This window comes from Cavia porcellus, unplaced genomic scaffold (assembly GCF_034190915.1).
Source record: "Cavia porcellus strain 051 isolate PalLab524CR breed Dunkin Hartley unplaced genomic scaffold, mCavPor4.1 scaffold_26, whole genome shotgun sequence".
In the NCBI taxonomy this organism is placed as follows: Eukaryota; Metazoa; Chordata; class Mammalia; order Rodentia; family Caviidae; genus Cavia; species Cavia porcellus.
Window position 1 is genome coordinate 53,318,257 of NW_026947509.1, and position 14,678 is coordinate 53,332,934.

Consider the following 14,678-nt stretch of genomic DNA (forward strand, 5'->3'; position numbering starts at 1 on the left):
GGATTTTTTTTGCTTGAATGAGCTTTGTGTGTATCTCACTTAGCTTTGTTTAATCTAAAGTGCGACCTTTAAGAAATTAGGGAGAGATTGATGCTCCAGAACATCTCTTGTAGATCCCTCATTATTAACTTACTGGTAATAACACCATTTAAAATGTCTGAAATTCTTACCGAAAATCTGAGATGTTGCCAATTGGAACAGGGTAGAATATCTGTTCACTGGTATTCTAGTTCTTTCCAAAAAGTGTCAGTTGGGTAGCACAGGTAGATACTCTTCAGGAATATGTGAGAGGAAACCTACCAGGTTCTTTTGGACTTTGTAAGCTGAGCTATTTTAATGAACTTAGGGAGGACACTGTGAATTAAGGATTATGCACAAGAAGGTTATGGGCAGATTCAGAGGGCTTGCAAGTATTTGATTTTTCCCTTTGCTTTATACTGAAAAAGACTTGACTTTTAGGGAAAGTTAAGTATTAGCAAAGAAGAAAGGAAGCGTCAAACTCTGAAATGAATAAGTATGCCACAAGATAGTATAAGTCATAGACTTTGTGATAAGAAATAGTAAGTTTGAAATTATAGGAATGATTTTGGCTCTTAGTTTTTTTCTTCAAAATTGGTAATAGGAGTTTTCTTCAAAATTGGTAATTTTCCTCAAAATTGGTAATATGAATTTTCTTCAAAATTGGTAATATGAGGGATGTAACTCAGTGGTAGAGCCCTTGTCTCGCATGCATGGGTAACCACAACAAAGCAGCATCAGTATCAATAACAAACAAGTGGGAATAGTTGCAGCCTTCGTCTCCAGCCCGACTTTGAAATTAATTTCCGTCACAGGAAGGAAGCATAAGTGAACTGTTCTTTTTCTTTTCCTTTTTCCTGAATGGCATCTCATAGCTTACCTTTCTATGCTCCTATTAGGGTATTTACTTTCGTGGGCACACGCAAGTGCTGCCAGGTTCTGGCTGAGTGGATTGAGACCTTCCTGGAGATACAGAGGAAATACCGTCTTGACTGGTTCCACTCAGTGAGGAGTGGAGAGCCGGCCTTGGTCTTGAGCCTGGCGCCATGCTTGGTGCTGCTTCCTGAGATCTCTGTCAACAATAAGAATGCTGGGAAAGAGGACTGTATTCTTGCCATCAGTGGCTGTTAGGTGCTTATTATATTGTGGGCATGATTTTCTGGGCTTTGAGTTAACAATAAACAAGACAAGATCTCTACATTCAAGGTAAAGGGTTAGAAAATAAATAAGTAAACTAAAAAAAAAGTAAAAAGTTGATAAATAAGTCAGCTAAAAAATTTTAGACAATAAATGCTGTAAAAACGTCTGATAGGATAAACTGTGACTGGGTGGCAGGAGGGGCTACTTCATATATAGTATCAGAGAAGTTCTCTGAGGAAATACTATCTGAGTCTTTTGAGGAAAACCCAGAACAATAAATAAAAATAAATAAACAATAAAAATAAAAAATAAACAATAAAAATAAGTAAATAAAGGGCCAACTGCATAGAGGTCTAGGGGAGCCTGAAAAGGCACAGAGAGTGTTGAGCCCAGGATCTAAAGCAGGGTTGAACCTGGCAGGTAGTGAAAGCCACAGCTGCTTTTGATGGTTCCCTTCTAAGAGGTCTGCAGAAGGATTTGCTGCTGGGCCGGGGCCTGTTCCCAGTGGGTTTTAGAATCTTTAGCGTCGTGCTAACAAAGGTGACTCAGGGTCCGTACTCTGCCATGTCTTACATATGGTGAGTCACAGAGCCCTCTCAAACTAAATGTGGAGGATCCCTGACCAGAAAATATAAAGAAGCCATATATGTGCTATTCCCATTTGTCTGAGAATCCTTGTTCTTTTCCTTACAGTGTCTGCTGCACAGAGCTTTACATCCCCAGGAACCTCTGCCTCCAATCCAGCAGCATATTTTGAGTATGCTGGATCCCCCAACTGAGGTGACAGCAAAGTGTGAGATTCCTCTCTCCAAAATAAAGACCCTGTTCCCTCTGACTGAAGCCATCAAGCGAAAGGACCAAGTAACTGCTCAGGAAATTTTCCAAGACAAGTGAGTCCTGAAGGAAGTTGTATTTAAGATTTGTAGGCATCTTGGGGTGAGGTGGGGTGCTGGAGTAAAGGTGTTGCCCTTGTTTGTGGAATTACAAAGGAGGAAGAAGTCCTCTTGATGTCTGACCCTTCCTTGAAATAGTGGTTTTCATGTCTGTTCATTAGTCATGTTTTACCCTTGCTGTTCACTTGAGACTTGGGATTCTCTTCTGGGTCAGCATCAAATTCTTGGTGAATTATTCCCTGGGAGACTAAGCAAAATTTTTGAATAGGACTAAATTTTATCCTTTTTAAAGTAAGGAACTGGGGATGGGAGGAGTGGGTTGAAGGTTATGAGGTTTCTTTGCTGCAGAGGATAAGTGTCAGTGAGATTTTTGAAGAAACAGTAGAAAAGAGAATGAAAAATCCAGCCTTTCTTTAGTTGCTCTATCAGTGTGTTAGTGATGTACTTGCCTGTGAAATTAGGGAAGTAGTATACCATTAGGGAGGCATTTATTGCAAAATGCTTTTCATAGGATCTTTCAATCAAGCTTACAAGTAGCTATTAAGGTTTTTTCCTCATCAGATTCTGTTCAGAATCTGTATTACTTTCCATTCAAATGAAATAAAAATAAAGTCGGAGAAATTGTTTTTGATTATCCAGAATCATTTTAGGTATGTAACACTGATTTCACCAGGTTTTGGGCAACTGGTTTTTTCCTCATACCAGAATAATCTGTTCACTTTTTGTTGCCCTTGAGATCTGACTGAAGGTCTTTGTTTTTTTTTTCCCTTTAGTTTCCTTCCCTCAGCTGTATCTTCATTGACAAAGGGTACTCTTATTTTTTTTTTTATTTAAGATTAAAAAGACACAGAAAAGAAAAACAAAAAGCAATACAGACAGACAGACAACAAGTAACCAAATACAATAATAGTATAGGTTTACAAAACAGGAAGATAGGAATTTGACAATAGTTGTAATGTTGTGTATTATTACCTTCAAGAGGGTTGCTTAGATTAACAGATATAGACATGTAAAATTGGTCTAAACATGAGTATTCTTTCAAGTAACATACAATTGTAGTGTAGTCATTTTAGCTAACATATATATATATATATATACATATATATATATATATACACACACAAACACAAACTTACGTCTTTTCCTTTTTCTTTTTCCTCCTTTCCTTTATTCCATTACTTTTCCTCCTTGCAGTTTCTTACCCTTACACAGTATTCATTGTAGATTTTGGAACAGACATAATTTTTCAGTTAGTAAAGGGTATCCTAACCCCAGTGAAGAAATATTAAATGATTTCCAGAAACTTTCTCTAGTTTCTATAAATCATTGCTCAAAGTGTTATGCAAGTTGAATAGAAAGATTTGCATATTTTAGGGCTTTCCAGAGGTTAATACCCCAAGCTTTGTCACAAATGGAAAACAAAAGCATGTACTTGGCCATGTGCAGGCATGTATGCGATGGTGCCTGCCTGGAATGCCAGCACTTGAGAGACAGAGGCAGGAAAAGTGCTACAAGTTTGAGGCCAGCCTGGGCATCATAGTGAATTCAAGGCCTTCCTAAACTACATAGCGAGACCTTGTCCCAAGAAAGAAAAAAACAGAATCAAACAAACAAACAAAAAATCATGCACTCAGTAGCTTCCATCACATTCATTCCTAGTGGGTCCTTGGGAAGATTTACAGCTGTGCTTAGTCTGTCCCCACCTTCTCCACAGGAAGACTGTCCTTAGAAACGCACTGTCCTCTGCTGTCCTCACTAGTCTCCGCCTCTGAATCCCTAGTGTGGGCCGCTCAGTGCAAGTCTGCGACCTCTTCTTCCCATGATGCCTGGCAACCACAGGGCTATTCTCTTTCTCTCTCTGTCTCTGTGTCTGTGTCTGTCTCTCTCTCTCTGTCTCTCTCTCTGTTAAAGCTCTAGTTTATGATTTTGATTATCTTCTGGTGTTGTGGGAAAGAAACAGGCCATTCTCTCCTCCTCCTTTGATTAAAATGTAAATTAGCTGGTTAAAAACATACACCACAGAGTCCCAGAACGCTGTGTTCTGTGATTTGATCCCTGCTGTGATTACACCTTTAGCGTAGTCCTATCTCTCACTCTTCTGGAAGCTTCTGTATGCTGGGCTTTCATAATGCTGTGTGACAGAGCCAAGTTATCTACCTGGGGCCTGGAAATTATCAGTCACATGCACCTACTCACCTACCTGTTTTTCTGTCTTCCCTAGGTATTAGATTTTAAGAACTATAGAAATGACACATTTAACATATATTTACTGATACCTCATGTATTCAAGAAGAATGATTTAGTCCCTTCACAGTTCTTAAAACCATCCATTTTTTATGAGAAGGCTTCAATCAGCCTTAAAGGTAATTTCTCTAAGGGAGAAAATGTTACTATTGCCGAGTTGTATCATTCATACGTGTTTTGTTTTTCTTCCCCATCGTCCCTGTACCCAGGGTACATACTTCCTGGCATGGGGCAGAGGGACTAAGATTGGTGATGGCAAATGCCCAATACTAAGGTAACACGAAGCTGTGTTTTTGAGGCTATTTGTCATCCCAGTATTCAGAGTAAGTGTTTCCAGTGGGGAGGGGTTAAGTTGGGAAGTGGCATGTGTCTACACAGGGAATTTCATAGTCAGAGACAGAGTCCCGAGGGTAGGACTCACTAGTCTTCATTCTAGCTTTGTTACTGTTGTTTGGAACTTGGTTAAATAATTTTACCTTTATGAGAGTTTCTTTACCTACAAACAGCCTTATCTTAAGAGATAAAACAGTGAAGTCACATATATTAAAACACTTTAATCTATTGGAAGAGAAGGCAGTAGTCAGAGCTCACACAGTTATATTATCATTATCAGTGAAAAGGCTGAACATTTTGAGAATGCCTGATACATGTCGTGGACTTGGTGAATACCTAGTGTTAAAAGTGGTTTCTTCATTTCAAGAGGCAAAGAGCACTGTTTGATGCTTCAGTTTCAGGGCGTACTACATATTACCCATATCACATAAGTGCATTACTTCCTATAATGTTGACACACACCCTAGAAATGAAAATGTCAGAATTAGGACATCAGAGGTCTAATCCTGCATGTGCAATGGATGAGGTTTGTAAGTAAAAAGTTTTAAGAATCCTAATTATGTTCCTAGTACATTCGTAACGATGACAACAATGGTAATGATAGTAGAAATGTTTTTGTAGAGAATATAGAGACAGATTGGTGGCAGTGCCTCCGTTTTCTGGCCCATCTTACCTAAAAGCAAGTCTGTTTTACATCTGCCTTTACTCTGTGCCTATCTCAGTGGCGTAGGGCACCGCATCTTCTCTGAAGTTACCCCTTCACATGTGCCCCGAGCGCCCATTTTCTGTCTCATCTGGTACCTTAGTCCACTGATAAAGGCTTCTGACGTTCTATTTTCAACTTTTCCCTTTACCAGCTCCTTTCTCTTCTTATCTAAGATAAAATAAAATGCCCCCCACCTTGTTCCTTCCAGTTACTGCCTGGCACTAATTATTAGGTTCTAATTATTATCTTGCCTTCCACAGGCCAGGCTTCTGAGAAGCAAATTCTCCATGCTGCCTTTCTCAGCTTTCAGTCCCCTCTGTGTCTCCCACAGAAACTGGTCTAAGACATGCAGTGCTCTGTTCCCTCCAGCTGTGTAGTCCTTTTCTTTTATGACATTTTTCTTTGTAGCACTTGATCTTGTCAAGTAGTCTTTCCCTGTTAGAACCCACATATCTTCTTAACTTTGGGCAGCACTCTCTCTGAAAGGGGCTGTATGTCCTTCCCCGCCTGCCTTAAATGTTCATGTTCTTTAGGGCTTGTCCTCAGACAAGCTTACTTTTATTGAACACGAGTATAATGCTGTTTTATTGTTTTTTTTTATTCCTGTGTCTAGTTACCTGAGCAACTATTTTGAAGATAACAATATGCAGTATAACAACCATTGTTAAATTCCTATCATCTTGCTTTGAAATCCTGTATCACTGTTATTGTATTTTTATTGTCATCATTGTTTGGTTGTTGTTGGTTTGTTTGCTTTGCTTCTTGATCTTTCTTTCTTTCTTTCTTTTTTTTCCTCTTTAAAGGAAAGATATAGTGCTGAGTGCTTTACCTGCATTATCTGTTTGGATCCACTTGGCCAGCCTATGAAATAGGTTGTTGTAGTGACACCATGTTAAAGCTGAGGAGACTGAATATTAGGGAAGATGAAATCCCAGTTGGCAAATGTTGGAGCAAGGATTTATATGCAGGCAGTCTGATCCCAGAGCTTGTACTCTATACTTAGCAATGCATGTCCCAGGATCTTTTATTATTATTATACATATAGAGCTTCAAAAACCATAGAATATCTTTCTGCAGCCTAGATTTTCATGTTGCCCACAGGTAAGTGTCTAGAGTTATTTCAAGTTCATTTATGTCCAGAAATACAAATGCATGGTCTTTCTCCATGCCCCTTTCAAAGTCCACTTAAAAGTTACAGAATCTGTTTCAGTGAACATCATCTGATTTCCTGGAGGTCATCCTTTTCTTTAATTTTCTATATCTAATTGGTTTTCTAAACTACTAAATTTGCCTCAAATCCACGTTTTTCACTTCAGGTCAGTATAGTGGCTAATAGCATTGATTGTGGAGTCAGATTTGGATCTAAACCAAAACATTTCTCCTTAAAGTGGTGGAAATTGGCAAGTTGCTGTTACTGCCGACATAGGTAACAAATACCTGCCTTCGATGAAGCTTTATTTGCTCATCTATAAGAAAGATAATAGATTGTTGCAAGATTTAACATAGATAGTCTAAATGTGCCTAGCATTGTGACCAGCACTTAGCTCTTAATAGCATCACTCACGGGCATTATTTTTATGTATGTCTCCTTACTTTACCCTGCTTCACTGAGATAAATAACTTCGTAACTGACTTTTTTCTCCTTCTATTCTGTTCTGCTAGCTGAGTGGCTTATTTTTCATATTTGTCAATTTTTTATGAAAGATATTACAAAGATACTGAGGAGGAGATGCATAGGGTAAGGCATATGCACAAAGGCCACAGAATTTCCATGCCTTCTCTGTATGTGTCACTCACAGGGCTTCCATGTGTTCAGCTGTCCAGAAGCTTCTGAACTCTGACCATCTAGTTTTCTGGAGACTTCACAATGTAGGAATGCTTGATGAAATCAGTAGCTTTTGGTGATCAATTTAACCTTTTGCCTTCCTCCCCAGAGGTGGGAGACAGGACTAAAGTTCTCAGTCTTCTAATCCTGCCTTGTGTCTCTGTGACCAGCACCTCCCTTCTTGCCACTCTACTTGTTCTGAGGCTCCTGGACTTGTCAGCCAACCTGAGTTGCCTGTTTGTTTTGACAGTGATGGGGATTGAATCCAGGGCTTTGTATAAGCTGGGCTGAATGAATTTTTTTTCTTTCTTGTTTTAATCTGATCATGTCATTCCTTTCTTTAGTGCTGTGATTCTTAATTTCTTCTTGATGGATTCACCTAATGTAACAAATATAAACTGTCTCCCCAGAAAGATGCCCAAGACACAGTGATTTTTTTTGTTTTTGTTTTTTTTGAGACAGTCTCACTGTTTGTAGTTTAGGCTGGTCTTGAACTCACTATGTAACCCATGCTGGCCTTGAACTTGGGTGTGATCCTTCTGCCGTACTTTTCCAAGTGCTGGGATTATGGTGTGAGCCACTATGCCAGCACTTAGGAAGTTTGTACATACCAAGTTTTGAATATTACTTTCACATAGTTCACAGACTTTTAGACTGCTGATTTTAAAACCTTTGCTTTAAATGACTTCCCATTACCTTCAGCATAAGATCATTAGCCTCTGTTACACAAATGAGAAAACCCAGACAGGCAGAGAGAATAAAAAATGCAGCTACCTAGAGAAAACCATTTTTTCCTTCCTTTGTGAATAGGGATTTTGGAGATTGAACTTCAGTGCCTCATGCATGCTAAAAGTGTGGTCAACCGCCGTACTATACCCCGGCCCTCCTCAGGTTACCCATGATTTACATATTTTTTAACCTCAGTTCTTATTACTTCCCAGGTTGCACTTCGTAGTGCAGCCCAATACAGCTGCTTGCAAATAAGAGATATGCTGCTTATCCTAGTAATTTACTGTCTGTTTACATATTTATCTTATTTGTCTGAACTTAGTGATGCATATTAATTTTTATATGACTTGCTTAGTGGTTGACACAGTAAATATTCAGCCAATGCTTGGCCAAATAAGTGAACTGTAAAATTTACTCATGTCAAGCCTGGCATGGTGGTGTGTGCCTGTAATTCTAGCACTTGGAAGGCTGAGGCAGGAGGATCATTGCAAGTTTAAAACCAGCCTGAGCTACAAAGTGAGCTTAAGGCAAGCCTGAACTGCATAGAGAGACATGTCTCAAAAAGACAAAAATAAATAGATAAATAAAATAAAATAAAATTCATATGTTTGTAAAGAGAATGAGAAAAAAAGGAACAAATTTCTTATGGTTCTATCATCCAAATGCAGCAGCTGGTAACATGTATATATTTACTGTGATTTTGTGTGGATACTTTTTTCTTTTTGAGACAGGGTCTCCCTGTGCAGTTCAGGCTGGCCTTGAGCTCATTTTGTAGCCCAGGCTGGTCTTAAACTTGCAACAATCCTCCTGCCTCAGTCTCTTGATTGCTGGGATTACAGATGTGAGCCACCACGCCCGGCTCATTTCTCCTTTCTAGGGTATAGTGTCCATGTAGATAATTTGGGGATAAGAGTCAGTGTCCTTTCCCACTTCTCATAGATATTATGAGTGTAGTGTATGCAAAGTTTCTAATAATGTTACTAGATGATTTCACCTTGAGACTGTTAGTCATAGTAAAGTTTCACTACTTTCTGTTTACTTCTATTTTAAAATGACTCTTTTTTTTTGGTACCAGGGATCAAACTCACAACCTGGGGGCTGGGAATTTAGCTCAGTGGCATAAGCGCCTGCCTTGCAAGCAGGCAGTCGTGAGTTTGATCCCTGGTACCGATAAAAATGAAAAAGACCAAAAAAAAAAAAAAAACCAAAAAACTCACAACCTGTTTGCCAAACAGGCACTTATGCCGCTGAGCTAAAACCTTGGCCCCTCTGGGGCTATTTTAATCTGCCTGATACTGGTGATTGATATATAAAGTGGTACCTCAGTTCACGAACTTAATTTTTTTCATGATTCTATGCAATGTACCATGCTTGCAATTCATTTGTGATCAGAATTGTAGAAAAATTAAGTTTGTGAACCCAGGTTCTACTCTTAAGTCTCTTTACTCTTCCTTTTTAGAATCTTCCTTTGTAGTATATGTGAATTCATCATATAATTTAACCATATGTTTCTGCAGAACTTAACCTAGGACTTTGTGTGTATAACATTTCTTAATATTACTATATGTCAGTATTTTTGGAAGGTATTAGTTGATAAACCGATACTTTTTACCATGTATTTCCCTGAGAAGCAAACTAAATTTCAGCAAGATAAGAACTCACTAAAATCTATTCTCTGGATGTGCAGAAGTAACACACAGTGAGCACCTCCTGGAAAGTGAAAATTCCTGGACTAGTGAGTGGCAAATGGGAACTGAAATCCAGGTCTTTTTTTCTCCAAGTCTTCAGCTGTACCCTAGTGTCTTTCTCATGAGAAGAACTGGCAAAGGTTAACTAAACCAGCTGACTATAGCCATTTTTTTAAAAAGTGGATTTAATGTCTAATGGAAATGTATTCTTCCTGGGTTTGTGCATTTTTCTTCCACTGTTGCTATCGTGGCTTTATGTGTTTATTTTTTTTTTTTATTGTTCTTGCAAAGAAAGAACTCTGGATGACTAACCCTTATGTTCCTGGCCCCTATCCTGTCTTCTCCTTCCCTCCTCTCTACTTCTCAGAGTGAAGAGGTCAGTGGTAAATGAAAAAGATGTCAAATGATAGAACATTTTGTTCATGTGTGAGTAGCTTGATGCTGAGTGAGAACTATTCTTTTGCCTCCCTGTGACAGATTTGCTATTGAAACTCTTCCGAGGGAGCCAACTTCTTTCTTTTTCTTTTTCTTTTTTTTTTATTTAAAGAGAAAAAAAAGAAAGGACATGAAAAAACAAAGCAGTAAACGGGTACAAGTAATAGAGAATTTCAAGAAAAAAAAAATATACAGTAAGAAATCTCCAGTTAACAGGTTACATATTGTCTTCCCAGAAACAGCTGTCCAAATTACAAAATTAAAGCATATAAAGTGGACATTGTAGTGACATTGTAGACAGTTCCGTTCAATGATACAACAAAAGCTCAGTAATATGGTTTTCCATCCTACACACTCGAACATATCTGTGGTTATATCCCTTAGTCCACCTTCCTTTCCTCTCTTTTTTACAATAACAATTAGACTTTTTGGGTTTTATTACTCCCACGGTTCTTATTACTTTATTTTTTTTTTAAGAGAATAAAACCAAACGTGACTAAGCAAAACAGAGTCAGTTAGAACAGAAGGATGGACATAGTACATGATGCAAAAATAGAATACCAGGTGATCAAAAGTGGTTATCATTGTGCCTCTTGCTATTTTTAAACTGAGTTGCCTATATCATCAGGTATAATAAAATTGATCAAAACAGTACAGAACAAGACCAATAAAACCTACACTGGAGACCTTACAGGACTTCAAAAAAAGGATAATAGTCAAACCATAATGGACATCATAGTATATCTTATTGCCTTCAAAGTGGTTGCCTATACCCTCAAACTTGATACTATCAAATAAAATAGAATATAGAATAATCACACAGAACAAGATGGGGAGAGCAATACTAGGGTTCAAATCAGGTTAATAGGAAAACCAAGAAAGTTACTATAATATGTTCCGCTATTTTTTAATTTCATTTTCCCTTAATTAAAAAAAAAGAAAATAAATTAATTTTAAAAAATGGGGGGAGATTGAGATAAGAGAGGACATTGTAACAGAACAACAGGTCAGAACTGAACAATTCAAGCGTCATTGTGATTCACCACCTGATAATCCAACATAATAGTAGTCGCCATAGTGCCTTTTTCCTTGAATTATTTGAGTATAACTTTGTATGCTATAACATCAAGTATATCAAGACAATGCAAGAATTACAGGGTATTTAGAACCAGCTAATAGAAAACGAACAACGGTTTCTATATTATCTCTTTGCCTAGTGAAATATAGTAAGATACATCATGTTAAAACCAGTGGAAACAGATGTACCACCGCTTGATAGGACTTCAAAACTAGATGAAATTAAATCAACACTAGCTTTTATGTTGTGTTGTTTTCTTCAAGATAACTATTCGTACTATCATAGATACTAAAATCAAACAACCCAGGTTAAAACTATTGCAATTAATGAGTGAAAACTTTATATGGCTTCAAACCAATTATGATTGGGAATCATGATTACCACATACTTTTATGTATTCTTATCATTTCTTACACTAGGGAAACTATTCGGTATTTATACATGTGAGCTTGATTTATTTCACTTATGAGTATGGTCTCAAGCTGCGTCCCATTTATTTATAAATGTCTCAATGTGATCATTCTTTATAGCTGAGTAGTACTCCATTGTATAAAAATACCACAACATTTTTATCCATTCTTCAGTTGATGGGCACTTAGGTTGTTTCCAAGATCTGGCTATTACAAATTGTGCTGCTATAAACATGGGTGCACATATATCACTGTGGTATGATGCTTTCAGTTCTTCTGGGAATATGCCTAGAAGTGGAATAGCTGGAACAAATGGGACTTCCAATCCTAGCTTTCTGAGAAATCTCCAGATTGACCTCCACAATGGTTGCACCAGTCTACACTCCCACCAACAGTACAGGAGAGTTTCTTTTCCCCCACAGCCTCTCCAGCATTTGTTGTTGGTGGTTTTCTTGATCTTGGCCATTCTTTCAGGAGTGAGATGAAATCTCAGTGTGGTTTTAATTTGCATTTCTCTAATGACTAATGATGATGAACATTTTTTCATATATTTATTTGCGGTTTGTATTTCTTCATCTGAGAATTGTTTATTCATCTCAGAGGCCCATTTTTGGATTGGGTCTTTGAATTTTGGGGGTCTGATTTTTTTTAATTCTTTATAGGTTTTAGACAGAAGTCCTTTGTCTGAGGGGCAGTTCACTAAGATTTTTTCCCAGTTTGTGGGTTTTCTTTTCACTATGCTGGAGATTTCTTTTGACGTGCAGAAACTTTTTATAAGAGGTGATCCCAGTTATTGACTCTGGAAAGTATTTCCCGTGCGGTTTGAGTCCTATTCATGAATTCTTTACCTACTCCTATGTCTTCAAGGTTTTTACCCAATTTGTTTCCCAACAGATTTAGTGTTTCTGTTTTAATATTTCTATCTTTGATCCATTTAGATTTTATTTTAGTACATGGTGATAGGCATGGGTCTAGTTTTAGTTTTCGGCATATGAAGAGCCAGTTTTTCCACCACCATTTATTAAAGAGACTGTCGTTCTCCCAGTGAACATGTTTGGCCCCTTTATCGAAGATAAGGTGGCTGAGTGTGTTTGTAGTTGTGGTTGTATCTTCTAATCCACTGATCTTCAGCTCTGTTTTGGTTCCAGTACCATGTTGATTTTACTATGGTTGTTTTGTAGTATAACTTCAGGTCAGGGATTGTGATACCTCCTGCCTTGCCTTTGCTGCTTAGAACTGTCCTTGCTATTCTAGGTCTCTTCTCGCTCCAGATGAATTTTAGGAATGATTTCTCGAGTTCTGTGAGGTATGTTGATGGTATTTTTATTGGAATTGCATTGAATCTGTATAAAAGTTTTGGGAGAATGGCCATTTTCACAATATTTATTCTTCCTATCCATGAGCACGGGATGTGTTTCCATTTTCTGAGATCATCTTCAATTTCTTTTTTCAGTGTATTATAATTTTCCCTGTACAGGTCTTTCACTTCTTTCGTGAGAGTAATTCCTAGATATTTCATTTTTTTGGTTGCTAGTGTGAAGGGTGTGGCTTCTCTTATTTCTCTCTCTGTCACTTTGTTGTTAGTGTATAGGAATGCTGTTGATTTTTGAGTATTGATTTTATATCCAACTACATTACTGAATTTATTTATTATATCTAGCAGTCTTTCAATGGAGTTTTGGGGATCTTCTATATAGAGTATAATGTCATCTGCAAATAATGATAGCTTAACTTCTTCTTTTCCTATCTTTACACCTTTTATTTCTCTATCTTGTCTAATTGCTCCAGCTAGTATTTCCAGTACTATATTAAATAGGAGCGGTGACAGGGGACATCCTTGTCTTGTGCCTGATTTTAAAGTAAAGACCTTCAATTTTTGGTCATTTAGTATGATGCTGGCTGTTGGTTTGTCATAGATGGCCTTTATTATATTGAGGTAAAGACCATCTATTCCAATTTACTGCAAGGTTCTTATCGTAAATGAATGTTGGGCCTTATCAAAAGCTTTTTCTGCATCTATAGAAATGATCATGTGGTTCTTACTTTTGGCTCTATTGATATGGTGTATTACATTTATTGATTTACCATCCCTGCATGCCTGGAATGAATCCCACTTGTTCATGGTGTATGATCTTGATGACTTGCTGCATCCTATTTGCCAATATTTTATTGAGGATTTTTGCATCTGTGTTCATTAGGGAGATTGGTCTGTAGTTCTCTTTTTCAGTTTGATCCTTTTCAGGTTTTGGTACTAGAGTAATACTTGCTTCTAGGAACGATTTAGGAAGGTTTGCTTCCCTTTGAATTTCATTGAAGAGTTTGAGGAGTGTTGGCATTAGATCTTCTTTGTATTTCTTGTAGAATTTTGCAGTGAATCTGTCTGGGCCTGGGCTCTTCTTTGTAGGTAAGGATTTAATTACATTTTCGATTTCATTAATAGAAATTGGGTTATTCAGTAGTTTTACATCTTCATGACCTAGCTTTGGTACTTCGTATGCTTCTAGGAATCTGTCCATTTGAGAGTAGAGGTTTTCGAAATAGGTGTTGATGATTTTCTGTATTTCTATAGGGTCTGTAGTGATTTCTCTTTCATTCCTTATTGCATGAATTTGAGCTTTTTCTTCCCTTTTTTCAATAAGGTTGGCTAGGGGGTTGTCAATTTTATTTATTCTTTCAAAGAACCAACTCTGATTCATTGAATTTTTTTTTTTTTTTTTTTTGGATTTTTTTTTTTAGTCTCTTGCATTGATTTCTGCTCTGATTTTTATAATTTCTTCTCTTCTTTTGGCTTTGGGGTTGACTTGCTCTTTTCTAGATGTTTGAGGTGTAACATCAGGTTATTTATTTGTATTCGTTCTGTTTTCCTGATGTGTGAACTCAGGGCAATAAATTTTCCTCTGAGGACAGCTTTTATTGCATCCCACAGATTCTGGTAAGTTGTATTTGTGTTTTCATTTTCTTGTAGGTAGTGTTTAATTTCTTCTTTAATTTCCTCTGTGACCCACTGATTACTCAAGAGTGTGTTATTCAGTTTCCATGTGTTTGAGGGAATTTTGTAGTATCTTTTATCATTAATTTCTAATTTTATAGCGCTATGGTCTGATAGCATGCAAGGGGTAATTTCAACCCTGTTGCATTTATTTAGATATGTTTTGTGAATTAATGTATGGTCTGTTTTA

At 37.4% G+C, this 14,678-nt stretch overlaps 1 protein-coding gene across 5 annotated transcripts in view; it reads left to right on the plus strand.

Moving 5' to 3' along the window:
- LOC100728001 (X-ray repair cross-complementing protein 5) overlaps positions 1-14,678 on the plus strand; it is a 116,869-nt gene that overhangs the window by 58,543 nt on the left and 43,648 nt on the right. For all 5 annotated transcript variants that reach the window (XM_023560157.2, XM_063237467.1, XM_063237465.1 and 2 more), the window contains one exon: positions 1,852-2,048. In XM_023560157.2, coding sequence (XP_023415925.1) covers positions 1,852-2,048 — 197 coding nt within the window. The remainder of the gene's footprint in view (positions 1-1,851; positions 2,049-14,678) is intronic.